Source organism: Scardinius erythrophthalmus, assembly GCF_964197995.2.
Source record: "Scardinius erythrophthalmus genome assembly, chromosome: 6".
In the NCBI taxonomy this organism is placed as follows: domain Eukaryota; kingdom Metazoa; phylum Chordata; class Actinopteri; order Cypriniformes; family Leuciscidae; genus Scardinius; species Scardinius erythrophthalmus.
In genome coordinates this window covers 21,682,539-21,706,408 of record NC_138226.1, presented here as the reverse complement: position 1 = coordinate 21,706,408, position 23,870 = coordinate 21,682,539, and the positions used below count along the sequence as shown (strand labels likewise).

At 38.3% G+C, this 23,870-nt stretch overlaps 1 protein-coding gene across 9 annotated transcripts in view; it reads right to left on the bottom strand.

The window, feature by feature from the left end:
• The window catches only part of neb (nebulin), a 60,616-nt gene that overhangs the window by 11,643 nt on the left and 25,103 nt on the right, over positions 1 to 23,870 (bottom strand). For 3 of the 9 annotated variants that reach the window (XM_081369302.1, XM_081369306.1, XM_081369304.1), the window contains 66 exons: positions 23,488 to 23,799; positions 23,098 to 23,301; positions 22,901 to 23,005; positions 22,709 to 22,816; positions 22,307 to 22,618; positions 21,999 to 22,202; positions 21,666 to 21,770; positions 21,388 to 21,495; positions 20,947 to 21,258; positions 20,642 to 20,845; positions 20,391 to 20,495; positions 20,170 to 20,277; positions 19,768 to 20,079; positions 19,473 to 19,676; positions 19,002 to 19,106; positions 18,802 to 18,909; positions 18,315 to 18,626; positions 18,111 to 18,215; positions 17,922 to 18,020; positions 16,817 to 16,918; positions 16,605 to 16,712; positions 16,205 to 16,516; positions 15,836 to 15,940; positions 15,639 to 15,743; positions 15,433 to 15,537; positions 15,233 to 15,340; positions 14,923 to 15,033; positions 14,606 to 14,803; positions 14,423 to 14,527; positions 14,222 to 14,326; positions 14,014 to 14,118; positions 13,819 to 13,926; positions 13,594 to 13,707; positions 13,309 to 13,506; positions 13,061 to 13,165; positions 12,861 to 12,965; positions 12,666 to 12,773; positions 12,472 to 12,579; positions 12,270 to 12,377; positions 12,079 to 12,183; positions 11,886 to 11,990; positions 11,672 to 11,770; positions 11,461 to 11,565; positions 11,243 to 11,347; positions 10,637 to 10,741; positions 10,438 to 10,542; positions 10,241 to 10,345; positions 10,046 to 10,150; positions 9,825 to 9,929; positions 9,485 to 9,589; positions 8,472 to 8,576; positions 7,175 to 7,276; positions 6,924 to 7,031; positions 6,697 to 6,801; positions 6,514 to 6,618; positions 6,322 to 6,426; positions 6,134 to 6,238; positions 5,923 to 6,033; positions 5,705 to 5,815; positions 5,523 to 5,624; positions 4,892 to 4,996; positions 4,403 to 4,492; positions 2,393 to 2,506; positions 2,181 to 2,285; positions 823 to 927; positions 155 to 259 (listed from right to left, as the gene is read on the bottom strand). In XM_081369302.1, coding sequence (XP_081225428.1) covers positions 155 to 259; positions 823 to 927; positions 2,181 to 2,285; positions 2,393 to 2,506; positions 4,403 to 4,492; positions 4,892 to 4,996; positions 5,523 to 5,624; positions 5,705 to 5,815; positions 5,923 to 6,033; positions 6,134 to 6,238; positions 6,322 to 6,426; positions 6,514 to 6,618; positions 6,697 to 6,801; positions 6,924 to 7,031; positions 7,175 to 7,276; positions 8,472 to 8,576; positions 9,485 to 9,589; positions 9,825 to 9,929; positions 10,046 to 10,150; positions 10,241 to 10,345; positions 10,438 to 10,542; positions 10,637 to 10,741; positions 11,243 to 11,347; positions 11,461 to 11,565; positions 11,672 to 11,770; positions 11,886 to 11,990; positions 12,079 to 12,183; positions 12,270 to 12,377; positions 12,472 to 12,579; positions 12,666 to 12,773; positions 12,861 to 12,965; positions 13,061 to 13,165; positions 13,309 to 13,506; positions 13,594 to 13,707; positions 13,819 to 13,926; positions 14,014 to 14,118; positions 14,222 to 14,326; positions 14,423 to 14,527; positions 14,606 to 14,803; positions 14,923 to 15,033; positions 15,233 to 15,340; positions 15,433 to 15,537; positions 15,639 to 15,743; positions 15,836 to 15,940; positions 16,205 to 16,516; positions 16,605 to 16,712; positions 16,817 to 16,918; positions 17,922 to 18,020; positions 18,111 to 18,215; positions 18,315 to 18,626; positions 18,802 to 18,909; positions 19,002 to 19,106; positions 19,473 to 19,676; positions 19,768 to 20,079; positions 20,170 to 20,277; positions 20,391 to 20,495; positions 20,642 to 20,845; positions 20,947 to 21,258; positions 21,388 to 21,495; positions 21,666 to 21,770; positions 21,999 to 22,202; positions 22,307 to 22,618; positions 22,709 to 22,816; positions 22,901 to 23,005; positions 23,098 to 23,301; positions 23,488 to 23,799 — 8,787 coding nt within the window. Of the gene's footprint in view, positions 1 to 154; positions 260 to 822; positions 928 to 2,180; positions 2,286 to 2,392; positions 2,507 to 4,402; positions 4,493 to 4,891; positions 4,997 to 5,522; positions 5,625 to 5,704; positions 5,816 to 5,922; positions 6,034 to 6,133; positions 6,239 to 6,321; positions 6,427 to 6,513; positions 6,619 to 6,696; positions 6,802 to 6,923; positions 7,032 to 7,174; positions 7,277 to 8,471; positions 8,577 to 9,010; positions 9,113 to 9,484; positions 9,590 to 9,824; positions 9,930 to 10,045; positions 10,151 to 10,240; positions 10,346 to 10,437; positions 10,543 to 10,636; positions 10,742 to 11,242; positions 11,348 to 11,460; positions 11,566 to 11,671; positions 11,771 to 11,885; positions 11,991 to 12,078; positions 12,184 to 12,269; positions 12,378 to 12,471; positions 12,580 to 12,665; positions 12,774 to 12,860; positions 12,966 to 13,060; positions 13,166 to 13,308; positions 13,507 to 13,593; positions 13,708 to 13,818; positions 13,927 to 14,013; positions 14,119 to 14,221; positions 14,327 to 14,422; positions 14,528 to 14,605; positions 14,804 to 14,922; positions 15,034 to 15,232; positions 15,341 to 15,432; positions 15,538 to 15,638; positions 15,744 to 15,835; positions 15,941 to 16,204; positions 16,517 to 16,604; positions 16,713 to 16,816; positions 16,919 to 17,921; positions 18,021 to 18,110; positions 18,216 to 18,314; positions 18,627 to 18,801; positions 18,910 to 19,001; positions 19,107 to 19,472; positions 19,677 to 19,767; positions 20,080 to 20,169; positions 20,278 to 20,390; positions 20,496 to 20,641; positions 20,846 to 20,946; positions 21,259 to 21,387; positions 21,496 to 21,665; positions 21,771 to 21,998; positions 22,203 to 22,306; positions 22,619 to 22,708; positions 22,817 to 22,900; positions 23,006 to 23,097; positions 23,302 to 23,487; positions 23,800 to 23,870 lie in introns of all 9 variants that reach the window. The other 6 variants (XM_081369303.1, XM_081369308.1, XM_081369310.1 and 3 more) reach the window with 6 other exon arrangements.

Sequence of the window (23,870 nt, the reverse complement as noted above, 5' to 3'; positions counted from 1 at the left end):
GCATTACAATATTTGTATCCACATAAAAGCACACTGTTTGAATTTTACTTAGTATTTCAAAGTCATTCAGACTGGGTTACAAAGTATACTTGAGCTACACACGCTACCATTTTGTTTGGCATTGAATACACTGAGCTTTGGCATCAGTATTTACCTGACTCTGCATATGTTGAGCCTCCTTAGCAGTCACGTAAGTAGGAGTCTCAAAGTCCAGCATGGCTTTGCCTCTTTCTTTCTCATATTTCTCCTTATACTTCACCTGTAGTCAGACAAAATCCCAAAGGTGAATAACATACAAATAGAAAAAAGCTGAACTGATTCATTTAATGGTTTACTAACTAATGATTGCCAGGCAAAGACCACAGATTTGTCTGCAAACTGAATATTTTTGAAGAGTCTAGGCTATAGTTTATATGATTTGATTTTTTATACTGGATATCAATTAATCTGCCATTTTATGTTCCTAAGCACTGAGACTCCTGAAAGAGAGTTTACCATAGGCTCAACAGGGTGGAAAATTCATTAAAAATACAATAGATGTTTATGGTGTTTTCGCAATATAAAATGTCTCAGACTTTATGGATGGAGTAACTCGCTTTTACAACCATGTGCTTACATAACGCATAGACAAGTCCTTATAAAGCAGTTTTACAGCACAAATGAACCCAAACAAATAAAATGTAAATGATAAATAAATCTAATTTAGCTGCATAAGACTGACAAGTTAGCTGAAATGAAATAAACAGGTCCAACATGTGAAGCATCACACACAGAGAAGCAGGTGACGTCAGCTGCAGAAAGCTCCAGAACTGTATGACTTACGTGACTTTGCAGCTCTGAGGCCTCTTTGTGGTGAAGCTGCTCAGGTGTGTCAGCTATCAAATGGTAGTGACCCCTACTCTCCTCAAACTTCTTCTTGTACTGGTACTAAAGAGGAACGCCCAATAAAGCAGCTCAATAAAACAAAATGGAAATCCAGTGTTTCATCTCTCCCATATTGAAAAGGCCGAAATTGGCCAAAAATGAAAAAGAAAGTGGGGACCAAAAAAAAAAAGAAGAAGAAGAAGAAGAAGAAAAGACTGATGGCTGTCATGTACACATAACATAATGACACTGACAATGGAATGAGGAAGATTTATTTAACTTCAAATGATCTAATCATACTAATATTGTTATATCATATTAAATGTTTGGTAACACTTTACAATAAGGTTTCATTAGTTCACATTAGTTAACTACTTTCGCTAACATGAACTAATAATGAACTGTACTTCTAAAGCATTTATTAATCTTAGTTCATGTTCATTTCAACATTTACTAATACATTATTAAAATTAAAAGTTGTATTTGTTAATATTAGTTGAAGTACTTTGAACTAACATGAACAAACAATGGACGACTATATTTTTATTAACAAACATTAACAAAGATTAATAAATACTGTAACAAACATTTGCTCATTGCTCATTGTTAGTTCATGTTAGTTAATACATTAACTATTGTTAACAAATGAGACCTTACTGTAAAGTGTTGCTAAATATTCTAAAATCACACGCTAGAGCCAACATTCCCCCAAAAAACACCTTCCCCAAAAACCTCTTAGACTTCCTTTAAGGTTATCCATAACAATAACATTTTAAATTTTTTAGATAGTTAGATAGTTTTAGATTTTAGATATAACATAAGTGTATATGTTTATATAGAGATTTGTTTAAAATATGTTTAGATAAAAGCTGTGTCAAGTCAACATTCAAGTATTTTCTTTTCTAGTTTATATGCACATATCCCAATGAAAATGAAAAAAGGTAGATGAAACAATGAATAAAAAGGGAAGTGGGTTAAAAAACATGTATCAGGGATTGTTATCAAAGAAAAAAAATGGAAAAATGAGATGTTAGAGTGCTTTTAGAAAAGCACTAGGCATGTTAATAAAAAGAAGAAGAAAAAAAATAGAATAGGGTCAAGTGAAAGCAAAAATGGAGCTAGTGGTAGTATGTTTAAAATCGGATGATGAGGGTCACTACCAAATGATAGCCTGGAATGAGTAAATAGATTAAATGAGAGCTTTCTCTGAGGATGATAGATGGCTCATGTGACATTACATGAAGACGTGATATTTCACAGTTATAGTGTTACAGTGTGTGATGGGAGGGAAATGAAGCCATCAATAAAACTCTTACATCACTGGACAGCTTGCTAGTGCTCAGGTTGTGCTGCATTGACAAAGACTCTGCCATGTCAGTAACAGGTTTGTGAATCTTCTTCAGGTCACCTTTGTACTTCACCTGTAAAAAATATCCAGGCAAAAACACACCATGATAAGCACTCTCAATGTGATACGTGACTGGTAAAATAATGTTTTTAAAAGAGCAGGTTTGAGAGTTTAAAGCACCTCGCTCGCAAGTTCATTGGCATCCTTCAAAGTCTGATAAATCTTGCTGTTCTTCAAGTCATACTGTGGTCTCTTTCCTTTCATCTCCTTGTCAAACTTCTCCTTGTACTTCAACTTTTGAGAGAGGACAGTGACAATGTTAGTTGCTGTTAGTGATGTATTTTCTGTCGTATGAGCCAAAATGCTTGCAAAAGTACAGAGACATGAATCGTTTCATGCAATCATCAGTGGAACGAAAGGGACACTTAAAAGAATCTCGTTACAACAGGGTTTCAGTTGGGTCTAATACAGAACAATTCAGATCAAGTTCACATTGTACTAGCCCCAAATGGGATGACCAACACAAAGTTCAGAACATTCAAAAGCATCACATCCAACATATACTGTTTGTGTGCACATAAAGCTGAAGTGTGTGATTTCTGTGCCACTAGCATCACTGAACCAACGGGGTGCAACAGGGCCAAGACTGACTCGATTACGTCATTTGCAGTGCTTCATGGGAGTGAATAAGCACTAAAGAGTTCTTATGGCGAATTTTCTTGGATTCTCTGATTGGTGGAGTTTTCTTTACAGAATCATGGGTAATGTTTAACAGAAATTACACAGTTAAACATAATTATTAAAAAAATTATTTGGAAAAATGCAGGCTGATGGCTTCAACAAATGCACATATCATTGGTTAACCTTGTTGCTCACAGTAGGTCTGTCTTTAAAGGTTATTGTTAACTTTTTTACTTTAAGAACCCGACTCGCTCTCTATTGCTAAAGAAGTGACTGTGCTCAAACAGGTTTCCTAACACTTCATCTGTTTGCCATTGGTTAAACAAACAGAAAATCCCATCCCAAACTCAAGCTGCTGGTTAAGCCAATGTTACTGTATCTGTCAATGTTTTGATTGTGGCAAAATGTCTTTGTACTTTTCTTTAACGGGTTAGTTTGCCTAAAAATATAACACAAATTAAGATATTTTTATTTAAATCTGAGGGATTTCTGTCCCTGAGGGATTCACTAAAAAATCCATTCACCCAAAACTCTTCAGAAGACTTTGATTAAACCGCTCCTCAATTTATATGGATTACGTGAACTATGTCTATGTTTAAAGCATCAAATATTTAGATGAATGGAGATTCAAAAGCCTTAATTCCATTAAAATATCTTAATTTTTCAAAGATGAACAAATGTCTTATGGATTTGGAACAAAATGATGGTGAGTAAATTATGACAGTATTTTCATTTTTGGGTGAACTAACCCTAATTAAAGAAAAATTACACACTTCAGCTTTAACTGGAGGGAAGGTGGTAAAGAGGTTGAATCTTTTCCCAAAGATTCTGGAAAAAAAAAAAGCTCCAGATCTGTGGAGGAATCAAATTTGTGACATCAAGCAAAGAGAGTCACATGAGGAGTGTGCAGACCAAATAACTGACATCAACAATAAATCATCAAGTGTGTTTTTGGTTTCTAAAAGGTAGCATTTAATTCTATTTAATTCTGTATATAATATAACTGATGAATAATAGTGTTGCTAATTGAATCTGCACACTCCTCGATACAACAGCATGTCAAAGAATGCAACAGCAAACTGGACACCAGTTTTGACGATTTGAACAAAAGATACAGGTCATTCATATGTCCAAAAACATTTTGCATGCCAGACAAATAGTCTGAAATGGGGGGAAAATGCTAGAGATGACAAAAAACTGTGATAGAGTGCTGGTCTTTAAGCCTATGCCTGGCAACAAGGCAAAAGCTTGCATGACAAACACAAAAAGAGACAAAAACAGCAACAAAAAGACGCAAAAAACTAAATGGCTGGGAATGTAAAATTAAGTGGGCAAAAACATTGAAAACCAACAAAGAATATTTCAATGTCTGCAGGGCCCAAAAATCGTATATCAAATTGAGTGCCACTGGAGTACAACGACTAGGTCAGTCCGAGGAAAAGAGAACATAGACACTACACAGACAGAGAAGTGCAAATGTTACTCCCAGGGGCCAGGGGCCCTTCTTACATCACTAGTCAGAGCACTCATTTTCTTAATGTGCCGCATCTGAGGAGTGTCAAAGGAAGCAGCACCATGGAGGGATGGCGTTTCCTCCACCTAAAAAAAGCGCAGTGAAATGGCAGGGTAACATCAATGAGATGGGACAAAACAGAGAGAGTCAGATGGATAGACATGAATAAATACAGGGCAGATAGGTAAGGAGATGAGGTGGAACAGATCACAAGAGACACTCAGGGCTCGCATAGACAATGATGGTATTAATAATGATGGGCATGAGAAGCACTGCTAAGGCGTTCTACCAGTGAATCTACCACTACAGCTATCTTTGAGTATTACTGCATATGATGCAGCTGCCATGATGGTGAAGGTGTAAGGAAACCAGTGTCAAATACATATCCAGTGGTTTCAAACTAAACCCATGTGTTCCTTGCGGATGAATAAAATGAAAGTCTATTGACCACATCATGTCTAGTGTGGAGTTGCTAACGGTATTACCTGACTGGTCAGTTTGGACACCTCAGTGGCCAGGGCGATATCAGGACGGCCGAGGAGCGTTCCACCACGGCTGGCCTCCTGACGAGCTTTATCACGGTATCCAATCTACAAGAACAGATTTTGCAACCCTTACTACTTACAATTATAATAACACCACATACTTTTTTGTCAAGACTTCACTACAGAGGTTTGAATACTAGCCCCAAAAATTAAAACTCTGTCATCATTTACTTTCATTCCACCAAAACATTTAATGCATAAGTGATTAAGGGATTGTAAAAGTATTCATTTAAATTGTGTGGTTTAATACAAGTCTTCTGTTAAGACATGATTGCTTGCTTTATATGATTTAATTTATGCTTGTATTCACATTTAAAGATTTATCAATATACATACATAGAGCACATCAAATATGGTAAATACGGAAGCGCAAATGTGCTGCTTAATGTGCTGCTTAATGTGCTGCTTAATGTGAAACCAATAAGGTTTACTCTCGGGCGTCAAGAAAGCATGGTTGAGCTGCCGTTGACCATGTTTGAAAGTCTTATGGGTTTGGAATGCAATAAGGGTGTGTAATTGACAATATCATACTTTTTTTTTGGGTGAACTGTCCCTTTAAAGTGACCCTCACCTCACTGACGAGCTTAGCAGTTTGAGTGGCTTTCCTGATGTCTGGGCGGTCAGCAACCGAGGTGTATGTCAACTTGGCTTTAGCTTCCTGCTTATAGGCAATCTACACAAGGAGAGACGAGAGATTTAAAATGTTCTCTGTCTGAGACTATTAGTTGAAGCAGATACATGTTAGTTCCTTACGTTGCTTTGGTTTTTGGACACTTCCATGGCATGTTGAACATCGGGAGGAGCAATCATTTGATTGTAATTAGACTTGCCTTTCTCCTTCTCAAACTTTTCCTTGTACAATTTCTGTGGAAAGATCGTGTGAGATTATGATTGGTGATCGCAATACAGTATAATCCCTACAACTGAGGTTTCTTACAATAAAGGGGTGAAAACTGAGTATTTCAACTTACAGCACTTGTCATTTTGGCCATCTCTTTGCTGTGGGCGGTGTCACGAGTTTCAGCAAGTGTAGTGAAGCCACCTGACTGATGATCCTTTTTGCTAGCCGCCTTGTATTTGGACTGCAGAAAAAATTGTAAAACATACATTTATATATGATAAATGAAAAAATATTTTACGAAGCTTTACATCGGTTATTATTACATTATATTGGTGCTATACCTCAGACACAAGATTGGCCACTGATTTAGCATGAAGGATTTGAGGCGTGTCATGGACAGCCACATACTGGCCCTTGGCCTTCTCATACTTCTCCTTATATTTCACCTGAAGAACAGTTACATTTTTCGTTAGTTTAGCTAGTCATATATTTTGATTTTCAAATGTCCTGTATGGAAAACGGCACTCACGTCACTAGCGAGGTCAGAGTTCTTCTTAGCCAAAATAGTGTATTTATCATCAATGACAGACATTACGCAGCCCTTCAGCATTTCCTTATCGTACTTGTACTCAACCTGTGAATTACAAAAAAAATCTGTTCATTAATCTGTAATTATTCTCTCTAAAACTGAAACTATGGTTGAACATGGAGCAGTACGAACATCACTCTGCTGGTAACTGTTCCTAGCGGCATGGAGGAAATCGGGTCTGTCCACAGTCCAGATCCACTTGTTCTTGGTGGCCTCATACTTCTTCCTGTAGTCGAGCTACAAGTAGGAGAAACACAAATAATGAGATGCTGATTCAACTTCACAGATGCTCAGTGTAGATCAATGCAGACTCACATTGCTTATGTTCTTGTAGGCCTCCTTGGCAGCACGGATTTCGTGAGCATCAGGTGCCATGTTGATGTGAGCCTTGTTTCTTTCATACATTTCCTTGTATTTCAGCTGTAAAAAAAAAACAGAAGTTTAAAATGAAACATGGTGACATAAATAGTCAGCATAGTTGAATTCATAGTTCATAGTTGAATTTGGTTCATTTTTGCAAATGTACAGAAGAGTAAACCTACATTGCTGGTGATCTCCTTGACCTTCTTCATGTGCTGGCTCGCGGGAGTGTCATGTCCAAGTGTGTAACCTCTCGCTTTGGTCTTGTTGTATTCCATCCTATATATGATCTAAAGAAGTGAACAGAGAAGCCAAAATATAATGCATTCCCATGCAATGACTGGATTATTAACTGAACATTAGGAATGTCTACTGTATGTATGTATAAATGCTTTTCACATGAAGGTGGAAGGCAGATGGTGATGATACTCACATCGCTGATTTGCTTGCTGCGCTTGGCAACTTGGTAATCAGGGGTTTCCAGCACTGAGGTGTATTTTGACTTGGCACGTTCATATTGCTCTTTGTACTTCCACTACAGGAAGTAATGGATAAGAAATAATAATCACAGACAGCACATTTCCATTCAGATGAAGCATATCTTATATAAAGCTATTACGAAGATAAGGGTGACCTCACATCAATGGAATTTTTACAGTATTACATTTACTGTTATAAGGATCACTAAGTAAGATACTGTGATATTTAAGTTGTATAACATCTCTCAATATCATGCATTACAAGGGAAGGTTTAATCATGACAGACTTAAGTTAAAGTACACTTAAGATGTATAACAACTCAATTTCGTGCATTAAAAGGGAAGGTTTAATCATGACAGACTTAAGTTAAAGTACACTTAAGATGTATAACAACTCAATTTCGTGCATTAAAAGGGAAGGTTTAATCAATCTATTCAGAGGAGCAAATAATTACTTATTTTTAGCAGTCCATAAAGACGCACACATACATACATGCAATAGAGAAGATGCAATGTGCTGTCAAACAAAATGGAGATGGAGGTGGAGAGCAGCTTCAGGCAACAGCATACAGAAAGACATTGACAAGTTACAACTTATTACTACTACTGTATAATGTCTTTACCCTTTATGCTCATACTCCTCTGCAAAACTTTGAACATGGCGTTTTGTCTCTAAATGTTTGTCTCTAATTTTCTTTTTATTAGTGCTTCTATTTATACTTTTTTGTGACATTTTGAACTAATTTTATTTTATTTTATTTTAATACATTTATTTATTTAAACTAAAAATGCATCATTGATTCTTTGTTCATTGCAAAATAATAAACTGATTTAAAGAAACTAAAGGAAAACACCACCATGACACCTTAAAGTAGGGTAGGTTTTTGCTAGTTTATCAATATTTTTCAGAATAAAACGTGTGACAACTTGTTCTGAAAAACTGTGACGACCTGACATTTATACAAAACATAAATAATATTATAATATAGTTTACTTTTCAGTTTCAATCTACTTCCGTTATATAGCTAACTACTGTATGAATGCAGCACACCTTTTCTCCTAAGAGAGTTAAGGAAAGTGATCAGTGGATGTGTTTTAAAAGCAGGCTATGGTGGAAAAACCAAAGTAGTAATAGTTAAAGGCTGGATATTACCATTAAAGGTGATGTTAGGGGTGCATTAATGAAGAGATGAGATTTCTAGGGGGCTTGGAAGAGATGAGATTTCTAGGGGGCTTTGGGCAGATGGTTACCTTACTCCACATGCCAGAGTTGAACATGGCAACGAGAATATCAGGACGGAGCAGCTCATTGCAGCCACTCTTGAGTAACTCCTTGGCCTTGCATTTATATTTTCCCTGTCCATTGAGGAAACACACAAACACAGATGCGCAAATCATGCCACAATTGAAGACAGAGACAAAGAGTAGCTCCCGAAGTCCAGAAAGAGAAGCTAAGTACCAAACTGTGTACTCCAAATAAGCAATTTCACAAGAGTAAACTTAACCTTATCCCACCCCACCTAACTCATGACCTAACAATCAAACTGTTAAGATGGAGCCCTATTTGGAGCACACAGATATGGACCTAGCTGTGCACACTCAAAAATTCCCATTTGGGTTTTTTGAATGGCAAACTAGCAGACACCTAAATCAGGGGAGAGAAAGAGACACAATGAAGTGACGTTGTAGCCATGCGACAGAGCCATCCATTGGATCGGAGACGACCTCATGCTCGGGCCCCTGTATCAGGCGATGGACCCGGAGGGGGCGGCTGGAGCTGGTGGCTTTACCTGACTCAGCTTGCTGGCCTCCTTAGCCAAGATGTTTCTAGGGTCATCTACAACTATGGAGTACTTATCCTTAGACTTCTCATAGCTGGCACGGTAGGACCTCTGCTCAGGATTTCAAAAAAGGAGTTAAAGACAACTGCCTTGAGAGCAGTGAGGATGAACATTCATTCAGGAGGAGAAAATAGGTCATGACAGGTAAATTCAAAGTGAAATTTTAGTAAAGATATGGAAATATATATATATATATATTTCATGAAATATAAAGGAAAATAACAGTTTGAGGTGGTATTAAGCATGTTGCAATAGTTTACCTTCAAAGATGTAACCATTATAGAGGCAGTGGAAGAAACACAGGTTATGTACGCAATTTTTACAGCATTCTTGCTAGCATTCTCTTGCTTCATTACTCAAATTGTATTTAGCATTTAATATACTACAAGATTATGATATGAAGTCTTGCTTCTATTGACTTACATCATTAATCAAAAGGGAAGCGTTCTTGGCAGCCTCAAAGAATGGTGTGTCACATGTGTATTTGAAGTTGGCTCTGTTCTTCTCGAATGACGCTTTGTATAGCCTCTGTCAAAAAAAAAAAAAAAAAGATAGAAGAGAGTATGAGGCGGTTTTTGTTGTATGCCATTGAATATTCATTGTACTTTCACGGTAAACCAATTTACCATGTTTTCTGTATCCACCCCCTATTTTTTTTTTTAAAATCAAATCATCAAATTTTAATCTAATGTGAAAAGGGTCCATAACTGTATTCATTAACACATCTGTAGTAGAAATTAGTAAAGTTGTGGTTGCTCTTTACTTCGCTGTATAGGGTCTTGTTGTGTTCAGCCTGCACCATCTCAGGTGTGTCCCACACATAGCAGCCGATGCCCTTGAGCCAGTCCAGATCTTCTTTGTACTTGACCTAAAGTGGAGAAGAACATGTGACAGTGGTTAAACAGCACTATGAGCTTCTGTTATTGACACTGTGAGCTGATGAATTACAGAATAAAAAGAGAAGGTGGGTTTAGTTATACTCACATCACTGATGCAGTCCCTCACAATCCTGCTGTGGAAGAACTCAGGGCGGTCAGGGATGGACTTCCAGGTGCCCAATGTGCTGATGTACTTCTCCCTGTATTTGACCTGAGAAAAGGAGAGAGTGACTGACAGCATTCCTCACTAAATCACATTTTTCATGTTCAAAGCAAACAAAAAGTCTCTTAGTTTACTAACCTCACTGATGTCATCTCTGACCCTCTTGGCACAGAGAATATCCAGTGCGTCTTTGTCAGCATGGTAGTGTCCCTTAGCAAGCTCAAAGGTCTCCTTGTAGCGCAGCTGGAGAGAAATTATATAGATTGTTAGGGCGGCTCTATAACTGATATTGAACAGGCCAGTAAAGGAAGAAATAAAGCATCTGGTTGACTTACATCGCTGGCATTGAGGTAGGCCTTCTTAGAACGAACCAGGATTGGTGTGTCATGAATGGGAGTATACTTGTGCTTCATCTTCTCATACTGTTCCTTGTACTTTTTCTAAAGATGACACAAAAGATGAATTGCAGGCTTTTCTGCATACACACATGTTATACATTGCTAAAAAGGATCTTGGTGTTACATTTTTTTTTACCTCACTGTACACCACTTTCATGGAACGGGCATGATCCATGATGGGAGTATGTGATTCTGGGGTGAAGAAGGCCCTCTCCTTAGATGCCAGATCAACGTACTGGTACTGTCAAGAGACACCAGCATTATATAGGCAAATCTGGATAGGCAGTTTTTTTTTTCTGGTAAATTGAGAAGATTTACTAGAACAGATTTAAAAACACTAGGCATCATACACTTGTCGACTTTGTTAATGGTTACAGAGAAAAACTGGACTTTACACTAAATGACTGAGGATCACACACTACCACAAACAACCAGAAGTCCATCTGAAATCAACAAACTCACACAGAAATATGTGCTTGTTGCTAGGAGACGCATGAATTACAAAACTGAACGGAATCAAAATCTGTAGCTTGTGACAGATGCTTTCCTTCAGTAAACTGCATGTCTTTGACTGGAAATTGCTTTTGTTTTTTTTTACATCAATTAAATCAGCGAGGGTCTGACTATCATTTGTAAAACCTGACCCATTTAATTTTGAACCCTTAGTATGATCTTTTAATTTGACATATTATAACAAGTCATTATTTATGTTTAATTAGGGTCTGGGCTAAAAGTGATTTACCTTGTTGGTGAGAGTTTGTGCCCACTTGGCTCTCTTAATGTCCAGGCCATCCACAGTGGTGGTGCATTTTGTCTTTTCCTTATTGCCATCAGCTCGATACACCATCTGAGGATAAAAACAGATAAAGAGACATTGAAGGATGTGGATAGGCTTTAAAACAGGAATGATGGAGTTTATAACTGAGATATAAAGCTTGAGGATGCAACAAAATCACTTACATCACTCATGTGGGTCTTGAGTTCAGACACACGCTTGTACTCTGGTGTGTCCAGGACCACACTGAAGTTGGAAAAGTTCTTCTTAGCATCAACTTCATACGATTTCTAGCAAATAGATAAAAAACAAAAACTGAATAGTACCAAAAATCATCAGAATAAACCAGTATGAATGAAATGTGGCATGCATGATAATAAGTAAATGAATAATTACTCTAAATTTGCTGATCTCACGGATTCGGTTCATCTCAGGGGAGTCCACCATAAAGCAGCCAATACCTCTCAGCCAATGCAGATCCTCTTTATATTTCAGCTGCAGGAGATATAAGAACAGTTATTATACCTGAAAATGTCAAGAGGGCAAATGCAACGTTTCCAGTATGCAATGTGTCGCAGTAAATTCAGGTGCATGTATGGGGGACACCTACATCGCTGTTGAGCTCATTGACATGGAAGCAGTGCAACAGCTGTGGGGTGATGGTCATTGGCAGAAGAGTTCCTCTGCTGTTGTAGTACTTTTCCTTATAGCACACCTGTAGAGGAAAATAAACCATCAATAGAGCATCTGATAATCCTGGTGGTATAGTATGAACTCATATTTCACAATAAAGACATACTTACATCACTGATTGCTTGCTGAGTGGCCTTAACCTGTCTGATCTCAGGTGTGTCATACTCAGAGTGGATCTTGTCCTTTTCCTTCTCATATTTCTGACGATACAGCCGCTATGACAAAATTCAACCTTGTTAATATTCTTGTTCATGAGTTAAAAATTCTAAAGTGAAACACTCTGCATGGATATTGTACTTACTTGGTTGGTGACCTTGTTGGCATTCCTGATGGTGAGAAAGTTGACACCTTCAGGATCTAGTTTGTAGTTCCTGGCTTTCATCAGATCATAGGCTTCCCTGTACTTAATCTACAGAGATTGGCACATCAGATGAGAAATCATGTTGTGAGCAATCATAACATTTGACTCTTTTTTTATTTTGAGAATTGAGGTGTTCTTGTACATTGCTGGTGACGATGCTGTTGGCTTTGGCCTGTTTGTTGAGTGGAGTGTCATAAGGCAGAGTGTATCCAGTAGGCATACAGATCTTATTGGCCTCTTTGTAGAAGTTCTAAAAAGAAAGAAAGGATGTGGTTGAAGCATTCTTCAATGGAGAGACCAGTACATATTCTTATGAATTGCTAAGAGACGTCATACTTCGCTCTGGATGTAGTTGGCTTGACGGGCCCTTTCAGTATCGACAGTCACAGCAGGAGCAGTGTTTTTACCCATGACATTTGTGACATAGTCATGACGGTAGTTGAGCTGCAGACATGAATGATATGAGTTAAAAGACTCTGCTTCAATCAAAATGCAATAAAGGCATTCTGATACATGTTTTTGTGGTGTTACCTCGCTCAAGTTCTTAGCGCTCAGCTTGCATGTTTCATAGACAGGGGTGTCCATGACAACAGAGTACTCCTTAAAATGCTCGATTCCCTTAGCTCTATACAGATTCTGAAAGAGAGTATCAAACAGGACAAGAAAATCAGATGTGAGATGATTATGGAGTAGGAGGAGCATGAAAGAAAATGAAATGAGGCTACACTTACGTCACTCTGCAGTTTCATAGATTGCTTGCAACGAAGAATCTCAGGAGTGTCCCAAGCATAGCAGCCAATACCCTTTAACCAGTTGAGGTCATCTTTGTAGAAGATCTAAATTAGATGCAATAATACAGGGTTACAGCAACAAAAAGACCTCAAAACAATCTCAGATAGTGGAACCTAACGTGCTTGCCATTTGCGTATGGCAATACACAAAAATATGAAACGTGTTTGGATGTGTTTGGATAACTCACGTCGCTCAGTTGCTCGTTGACCTTGCGAGCATGTACATACACCTGCATGTCAGGCAGGCAGATCCACTGGTGCAGGTATTTACGGTAGTCGACCCCACTAACAGTCTTCTGAGTATTGCGTGCGGCTACGATGTCAAGCATGTCGGGAGGTACATTGATTTTAGCCTTGGTCTTCTCATATTTGTCTTTGTACAGGCGCTAATGAAAAAGGTGTTACAAAGAGCTTTTAATTGTTTGTAGATTTGGTAAATTACAAAACTGAACCTAAGCTGATGCTTTACTCACATCCAGAACCAGTTTTCCAGCTTTGATACATCTTGCAGTGGCGGGGTCGTCCTCAAGACACTTAGGCAGACTGTACAGGGTCTTGAACTTCTCATAATCTTCCTTGTATTTAACCTACAGAAACCAAGGAAGGTTTAAGGGCCAGTATGTTTAGGACACTCAGGCAGTTCCCTCTATATGGAGGTATAAGTAAGCACTGGAGAAGGGACTGGAGAAAGGACTCACATTGCTCAGGATGACCTTCTGTTGTTTGGCATGGACTAAGGCATGGGAATCGTGAGGGATGTTGTAGCTCTTGGCCTTGATCTTGTCCCAAGCAGCAGAATATGCTTTCTAAATGTACACAAAGAACATTTCAAGAACTGGGACAACAAATAAAACCAGGAACTCAGGATTTTAGAGCTTTTCTCGCAGGCTTACGGTGCTGTAGATCTTCTTCAGGTTGAAGCATCTTGCGTAGTCCTGGGTGTCCAGAATGGTGGTGTAAATATGCTTCTCCTTATGATATGCTTCTCTGTAGTTCAGCTGAAGATGAAACATAAAATATGCAGCTTATTACCTTTTGAACTCCAAAGTATAGAGCTCTTGATAGTACTGATCTGACTTATCAGTTAATGGGAGTACAAACCTCACTGGCCCAAGTGTGGCCCAGGATGGCAGTCACATATACAGGGGTGTCTGTCACAATGGAGTAGTTGTTCCATTCCTTCTTGCCTTCTGCTTTGTATTTAATCTGTGTGGAAAAAAAATAATTAAACCTTCAAACAGGTGGAAACACAATAATGTGTCTTTATTGTAAACTACAAGATGAGTTGAAAATGTTACTCACATCACTCTGTAGCTCATATGATTTCTTGGCACGTACGATCTCTGGAGTGTCCCAGGCGTAACAGCCAACGCCCTTCATCCAGTTCAGGTCTTCTTTGTAGAACACCTGCAAGGGAGAAATTAGTCAGGTGTAGTCATTGAACAGGTCTGACACATTCAAAATATCACTGTAATCATAACCTACATCACTTAAGATCTCATTGGCCTTGCGTGCACGGATGGCATCGTTCTGATCAGGGTGGCATGTCCACTGGTGCAGGTGTGTACGGTATAGCACATCACTTAGGATTTCCTGACATTTCTTGGCAACCACATGGCTGATCATATCAGCAGGAATGTGGAGCTTAGTTTTGGTTTCATTGTAGTCTTTGTGGTAGTCTCTCTGATGGACAGATTGAAAAAAGTCTGGTTGATGAGCAGTTAAACTATAAGATAAGTCAAATGGATATCAAAGTACAGCGATCATAGACCTCAACCATGGTAATAATAAAAACAACTCACCAGATTTTTCATCTTCTCCATATGGCCAGAGCGAACCACCTCAGGGTAGTCAACCAGAGTTGAAGCCAAATAGTGGCCTTTGGCTTTCTCATGGGCATCATGGTACTTATACTGCGGTGTTTCAATACAAGAAAGAATCAACAATCATCCTTCTAAACCAGAATTTAACAGTGTTTGAAGCAAACAATCAATATAAGTATAATATTAAAAAGCCTTTTTTAAACACTGCACTGTCAGTAACTGACCCAAGTTATGTGGCAATAAGGAAAGGGTCTATTTTATTTAATATTACTTCATTTTTGATACTCACATCACTGATCATGTCTCTGGCCCTCTTGGCTATTTGTACTGGCATATATTCATGGTTCAGCTGGTAGCCAGTGGCTTTGCTCTCATCCCAGTTGACTTTGTACAATTTCTAGAATAACAACAACAAAACATCCTAAATGCAATTCATCACATATATAACATCTAAACATATAGAAACATGTCTGGAATGGACTTTGTTACCTCACTGATCATCTTTGCAACGTCTCTAGAGTGAGCCAGCTGTGGTGTATCTTCAGATCCAATGTAGTGACCCTTCTCCAGGTTAAATGATTCTTTGTACTTTAGCTGAGTAACAACAGAAATATCGACCCAATTGATAAGTTAACCTCTTTCACATCAGTGTTCGCCAATGAAGATGAAAATGCCAAAATCTGAGACACACTTACATCGCTGAGGTTGAATGCGTTAACCTTTGCAAGGACAACCTCAGGGCGATCCACAATGTGAGTAAATTTGCTAAAGTTGTCTTTAGCATCCTTCTTATAAAGTCTCTGCGTGGGGAAAAGAAACAGGCATTGTAGTAAGACAATGGAGGTTTTATTATAACAGAGAAGTTAGACAAAAAAAGTGTGGTCAAACTTACTTCGTTTATAATCTGTTGGGCTTTTCGGACTTTGACATGATCTACACAATCAGCAGCCACCCATCCACAACCACGTAACCATTCCAGATCTGATTTGTAGACATTCTGGTGGGAGAGTATTATTACATTACATTACATTACATTACATTACATTACATTACATTACATTACATTACATTACATTACATTGTATTGTATTATATTATATTATACATTATGTTTCATTGCATTACATTACACTATATTATATTATATTAAAATCAATTAAATCAGATGTTTTATATAGTAATTGAAAATGTAAATTTATTCTGTATTTCAATAAACGAGAACAATTATTTTGATTTAAAAACCTCTTCATCCAATACTTACGTCACTGGCTAATTCATACGCTTTACGGGCCTGAATGACATCATTTTGATCGGGCATGCATGTCCACTGGTGCAAGCGAGTTCTGTAGTTGTCATCATTAACTTGGATCTGGCACTTCTTTGCATGCTCAAAAGCTATCATGTCCACTGGGAGGTTGAACTTGGTCTTGGACTTGTTGAAGTCTTTCTTGTAGAGAGCATCACTAGCAATTCTAGCTGAATTCAAAGCCAGCACGAGCAAAGGATCATCCTGGACGCTTAGGGCTCCAATGTGATGACCAACTTGCTTACGATAACCAGCCTTGTACTTGTGCTGCAAAAAAAGAGGAAGATTCATTCGCATACAATAAATAAAATTTAGGTAAAATGGGTTTAGGGTTTAGGATTATTTATTTACTTACATCACTCTGCACTTTACTGGTGTTGATGCATTGTTTAATTGGGACTGCATCTCCGGGCATGAAGTATGATGTGGCTTTGACCTTGTTCCAGTTTTTGGTGTACAAATGCTAAAAGTGATGTTAAAAAAATGTCATTTTTGTTACTATTCAACTTTTTTATTCAACAATTCTTACAGACAATATTTTTTTCTCAAAAAGAAAAAATGCTTTACCGGGTGGTGCATTTTGGCCACTTCCCTAGCTGTAGCTAGAACTGGGGAGTCTGTCAAGGTGTATTTAGTCTTGTCCTGGTGCCAGGCCTCACGGTACTTAGCCTGAGAAGACAAAACAAAGAGGACACTTAGAGAACAGTCATATGTTTGGAGAGAACATATTGCAAACTAAATATACTGTAAAAAGCTCTGATGTTTGAGTAACTACATGGAAAACCAATGCTTATTAGAGGTTCAAGCATGAAGTGTGCCCTAAAAATCTCTTACTCCATTCATTCACTATTAAAAATGATATAAAAAAAAAATAATTTGTTACATTTATATATGAATCTCCTCAACAACCACCAATGTGCAGCATCCACCTGGGTGAAACGACGGCAGCCATATTGCCCCAGAACGCCCACCACACACCAGCTTATTAATGGAGAGGAGACAGAGTGATGAAGCCAATCAGTATGTATGGGGATGATTAGGAGGCCATGATGGACGGGGGCCAATGGGCAAATTTAGCCAGGATGCCGGGGTTAACCCCCAACTCTTTTTTTTTTCCGAAGGACATCCTGGGATTTTTAATGACCACAGAGAGTCAGGACCTCGGTTTAACGTCTCATCCGAAGGACTGTGCTCTTTGACAGTATAGTGTCCCTGTCACTATACTAGGGTGTTAGGACCCACACAGACCACAGGGTGAGCACCCCCTGCTGGGCTCACTAACACCTCTTCCAGCCACAACCTAGTTTTCCAGGAGGTATCCCATCCATATACTGACCAGGCTCAACCCTGCTTAGCTTCAGTGGGCAACCAGTCTTGGGCTACAGGGTGAAATGGCTGCTGGCCAATATCACCCTGTGCCAATATTAAGAAACATTTTAATGACATGGCTTTGAAACTAAAAGTTAAAAAATGTAACATGTATGGAAACTGCTTGCATAATCAGAGTACACTGTTTGATGAATTTAATTGATTTAATTTCTCTTTTCATTAAATGAAAATGTTAAATTAAATTTAAATTTAAATTTAAACGTAATTACAATTTTATCATTGTTTATCATTGTTGTTTTCCTTTGTATGAATGGATGATTGCAAATTATGTCGTAATGCTTACCTCATTGAGCACATCAGCTGCGTTTTTGGAGCACACAAAATCAATTCTTTCAATGGGTGTTGTATATTTCTGATCGTCCAGCTTCACACGGTAGCCTCTCTGTGAATCAGAAAAAAAAACAATCACACCTCTGTCTTGCATAAACTCATTGGTAGAAATAGCTACAGTATATAGTGCCAAAAGACTTACGTCAGCCAGAATCTTTTGGGCATTCCTCACTTTGATAACTTCAACAGACTCATGGGGAATCCATCCACATCCCCTGAGCCACTCCATGTCAGCCTTGTACACAGCCTAAACAACAAAAACAATCAAGTGAAAGAAAATATCACACTATTTCCTAGATTTTTTTCAATGGAACCATTTTAACTGTTCAGTCAAAGCTCAACTTACATCACTACGCAGATCATAGACTTTCCTGGCCTGGACGACGTCATTGGAGTCTGGCAGGCAGGTCCAGTTGTGCAGGTAGGTTCTGTAGTTGAAATCATTGACTTGGATCTGACATTTCTTAGCCAGCTCAAGAGACAGTAGGTCCGCTGGGAGGTTGAACTTGGTCTTGGACTTGTTAAAGTCCTTCTTGTAGAGAGCATCACTAGCAATCTTTGCTGAGTTCAAGGCCAGCATGATCAGAGGATCATCCTGGACGCTTAGGGCTCCAATGTGATGACCAACTTGCTTACGGTAACCAGTCTTGTACTTGTACTGCATTTGAAAGATTTGAAGTATTCATATTTACATTACTCTTAAATAACTGAGGGGAACATTTCAAAGCCAAAATTAAAGATAGCTAATCAAAACCTTTTGCAATATAAGAGAGAGAAAATACTACAAAGTTTAGAAAACAGACAGAAAAAACATAAATTTGCGTTTTTCTTACGTCACTGGCTATGTCTCTGGAGGCTTTAGCCTTGATCACAGAAATGGCATCCTCTTTTATCTGGTATCCCTTTGCCTTTGCAGCATCCCAGTCTTTGGTATAACTTTTCTGCAACAGGACAAAAAGTGGAAAGTGTTACCCAATAGTTTAATAGCATAATAAGCTGCTATTATTCTGCAATTCTGCATGAGTTTGCTTACATTGCTGACAGCAATGGCATTGGCTCTGGACAACTCGATGGCAGGTGTATTTGGCATGATGTGGACAGATGTCTTATCTTTGTCCCATGCTTCTCTGTATTTCCTCTGTGAACAAAATAATTCAAATCAAAAAATCAAAAAAAGGTTAAGGGCTTTATTTGGCACACATTGACGCAAAAACAAAAAAGACACAATTCAACTCACAAGTCTATTACACTAATTTAGAAAGATTTTACATTTCTAATTAACAGTACACAAAATCGTAATTACTATCATTACTACTACAACCATATTCTTCCTATATTTAAATGTTTTGATTAATAATTCTGTGTAATTGAAATTAAAATAAATATAACTTTACCCAGTGTTTGTGCTATAAATTTTTATGTTTCATAATTTTTAAGCAGTCTTCAACTGTAATCTGAACATAAAAATCTGAGTGAAGTACTAAAGGAAAGGCAATAATCTTACATCACTGAGGATGTCAGCATTTTGTTTGGCTAAGACGATGACTGGCAAGTCCACAGCACTGGTGAACTTGACAGTACTGGGAGGCTGGCGATACAGTCTCTCGTTGAGGATCGTCTGAGCATTCTTGGCTTTGATGACATCAATAGATCCTTGCGTCAACCAGCCACACCCACGGATCCACTCAAGGTCAGCTTTATATACAGCCTAGTTTAAAAGTTTACAACAAAAATGTTAATTTAGTAATATAACAAACCAATGTAAACAGCACAGTGTGTAAAACTAATCATATACGTACATCACTGCGCAGATCATAGACCTTCCTGGCCTGGACGACATCATTGGAGTCTGGCAGGCAGGTCCAGTTGTGCAGGTAGGTTCTGTAGTTGGCATCATTGACTTGGATCTGACATTTCTTGGCCAGCTCAAGAGATAGTAGGTCCGCTGGGAGGTTGTACTTGGTCTTTGATTTGTTGAAATCTTTCTTGTACAGAAGATCACTAGAAATCTTGCCTGAGTTCAAGGCTAGCATGATTAAGGGATCATCATGGATGCTGAGGGCGCCAATGTGGTGTCCTAGCTGCTTCCTGTATCCGGTTTTGTACTTGTACTGCAAGGTTTTAATGCAAAAAAGAGATTGAGCACTATCATTTAACAGACTGTGTTTAATGTGTTAGATAAGATCCACAATGATACTTGCATCACTAATGATGTCTCTGGAGGCCTTGGCAGATTTCACTGCGATGGCATCCTTAGGCAGGAAGTAGCCCTTCTTAAGGCTGTCCTCATAGTCTTGACGGTAATATTTCTGCAAGAACGTGGGGAATCAACACATACTGATTTAACAGGATTTGAAACATTAACTATTGTGCATTTATTTCTGATTTATTAGTTACTATGAAACAGTGCTTCTACACTTACGATGCTTGTGTTGAGTTTGTTCTGTTTTCCAAGCACGATCTCAGGGGTGTCTGGCATGACATGGATATGGATTTTATCCTTATTCCAGGCATCAACATATGCACTCTGCAATGCAATAATAATGAAGACAAAAAGATAGAAACATGCATCTATGCACTACACAACCCCAATCTGCAACAGTGATTTCAAACAGTGATTTAATTTTTTTAACCTTTACACATATTAGTGAAATCTTCTAGGAAAAAAAATACCTTGTCCATGATCTTGGCATTGGCTTGGGCAAGAGCAAAAGGTACGGAATCTGTCTTGCTAGTATACTTTAAGGTGCTTGGATGCTGTCGGTACTTCCTTTCATTCAGAATCTCACCAGCCTTTTTAGCCTTCTCTACATCAACTGAGCCAATGGGTACCCATCCTGTACCTCTGATCCATTCCATATCAGCCTTATACACAGCCTGATGGCAGAAAATACAGGAGAAATAGTAAGAAAGCAGACAATGCTGGTAGTGTAGATCAATTGATTACGATTACAAATAAAAATTTTACAGAAACTCACATCGCTCTGAAGATCATAGACTTTCCTGGCCTGGACGACGTCATTGGAGTCTGGCAGGCAGGTCCAGTTGTGCAGGTAGGTTCTGTAGTTGGCATCATTGACTTGGATCTGACATTTCTTGGCCAGCTCAAGAGACAACAGGTCTACTGGGAGGTGGAACTTGGTCTTGGACTTGTTGAAGTCCTTCTTGTAGAGAGCATCACTAGCAATCTTTGCTGAGTTCAAGGCAAGCATAATCAAAGGATCATCCTGGACGCTGAGGGCTCCAATGTGATGACCAACTTGCTTGCGGTAACCAGCCTTGTACTTGTACTGCAAGAGAAGGATAATTGCAGCATTAAAGATGTCTCCTATTTATATTTACATGACAGGGCAATAAGAGAGAAAATGTATCAATCAGCTTGTAATATCAGTGTGACTTTCTAGACAGTATATACTCACATCACTAATAATTTCTCTGGATTTTTTAGCGGCTTTGATGGCGACAGCATCGGTTTTGATGTCATAGCCTTTCCTGAAAATGTCCTCAACTGCTTGTCTGTATAGTTTCTGTAAGCAGAATTTTATTTTGTATTTTATGTTTTTCTGAAGTGAAATGCTGAATTGGACTAATTTGGAAATCAAACAGAATGCATGAATTTAAGAGGCTTAGTTTAACAACTTAAACTAAAACAGAAAATATATTGAAGAAAAAACAATCATTCAAAAGTGATACCTACCCTACTATTGGTAACTGCATTAGCCTTTGAGAGCACAATCTCTGGGGTATCAGGAGGGATATGGATCTTTATCTTGTCAGCCTCCCATGCTGCATGGTACTGACGCTAGAATGAAAAGAATATGTTAGAAACAATTTCAATACTGTGTCAGCTGTAATTACGGACAATAAGAACATCTTGCAACAGATCAAAAATAACATAAAAGAGTCATATATGTAAATTAATGTATACTAAACCTTATGTAGTAATTGAAATTGTGACTAAATTGCTCTCCAGAGATTGTGTTGACATAGTTCAGTTGGATTCCAATCATATTACATTTATTCTACTAACCTGATCCATAGTTTGAGCATTTGCCTTTGCAAGCACCAAAGGCATGGACTGCATGTCTTGTGTATACTTGAATGTTTGTGGTTTCTGTCTGTAGAGTCGCTCGTTGAGGATCTCAGCTGCTTTCTTTGCTTTCAGGACATCAAGAGAGCCAATGGGGACCCATCCTAGACCAGTCATAAACTCCATGTCTGCTTTGTACACAGCCTGAGGTGAAGAGGAAATGTTACTTTGCAAAACTATACAGTTCATATTTGATTAAAAAGTATCTGTAGAAATAATAGAACGCCATTTTAGCTTGACAAACGTACATCGCTACGGAGATCATAGACTTTTCTGGCCTGGACGACGTCATTGGAGTCTGGCAGGCAGGTCCAGTTGTGCAGGTAGGTTCTGTAGTTGAAATCATTGACTTGGATCTGACATTTCTTGGCCAGCTCAAGAGACAGCAGGTCCACTGGGAGGTGGAACTTGGTCTTGGACTTGTTGAAGTCCTTCTTGTAGAGAGCATCACTAGCAATCTTTGCTGAGTTCAAGGCCAGCATGATCAGAGGATCATCCTGGACGCTTAGGGCTCCAATGTGATGACCAACTTGCTTACGGTAACCAGCCTTGTACTTGTACTAAAAATAATAAATAAAAAGGTTTTAGAAAGTAATTGTGATTAATAATGTGTGCGTTTGGCACAAACTATGTTTAAAAAAGTCACTCACGTCACTGACGATATTCCTGGATGCCTTAGCTGCTTTGATAGCAATAGCATCACCGCGCAAATCGTAGCCCTTCTTCTTAGATTCTTCATTGGCGAGTTTATACCTTTTCTAAAATTGGAAAATATTTTACAGATTTAGAGTTATCAGAAAAAAAATGAAAATGTGAATATTTCAAACACATACTGTACATACCTCACTGTAATTTATATTGTTCTGCTTTGCCAATAGAACATCCATACAGTCAGGCATAATGTGGATTTTCGTTTTATCCTTGTCCCAGGCTTCAGTGTAAAGTTTCTAGAAGAGTTGAATAAAATTATGTCAGACATTTAAAACTTTAAGCTATTTGTAAGAGTTCTTGTGTTCAGAAACCTACTGACAAGATTTACCTTATTTGCAATGGTAGCATTATTTTTAGCTAAAACTAGTGGCATGTCTTCAGTAGAAACGGTGAACTTAAAGTTGCTTGGGTGCTGACGGTACTTCCTTTCATTCAGGATTTCCCCAGCCTTTTTCACTTTCTCAACGTCAACTGAACCAATGGGAACCCATCCTAACCCTTGAAGCCATTTCAGATCAGCCTTGTACACTGCCTAATTGCACAGACAAAAAAATAATAAAATAAAATAATAATAATAATAATTATATATATATATGTATATATATATATATATATATATATATATATATATATATATATATATATATATATATATGAATAATTTGACATGATTGTAGCAAAAAATAACAAAAGTCAAGAGGACTTTAAATAGACATACATCACTCTGGATCTCATAACATTGTCTGGCCTGGACGACGTCATTGGAGTCTGGCAGGCAGGTCCAGTTGTGCAGGTAGGTTCTGTAGTTGGCATCATTGACTTGGATCTGGTTCTTCTTGGCCAACTCAAAAGCTATCATGTCCACTGGGAGGTTGAACTTGGTCTTGGACTTGTTGAAGTCTTTCTTGTAGAGAGCATCACTAGCAATTCTAGCTGAATTCAAAGCCAGCACGAGCAAAGGATCATCCTGGACGCTTAGGGCTCCAATGTGATGACCAACTTGCTTACGATAACCAGTCTTGTACTTGTACTATAATTAAATGATTAAAAGGCAATAAGAGTGAATAAAAGACTAGGAGAACATTCTGGACCATGAACTAC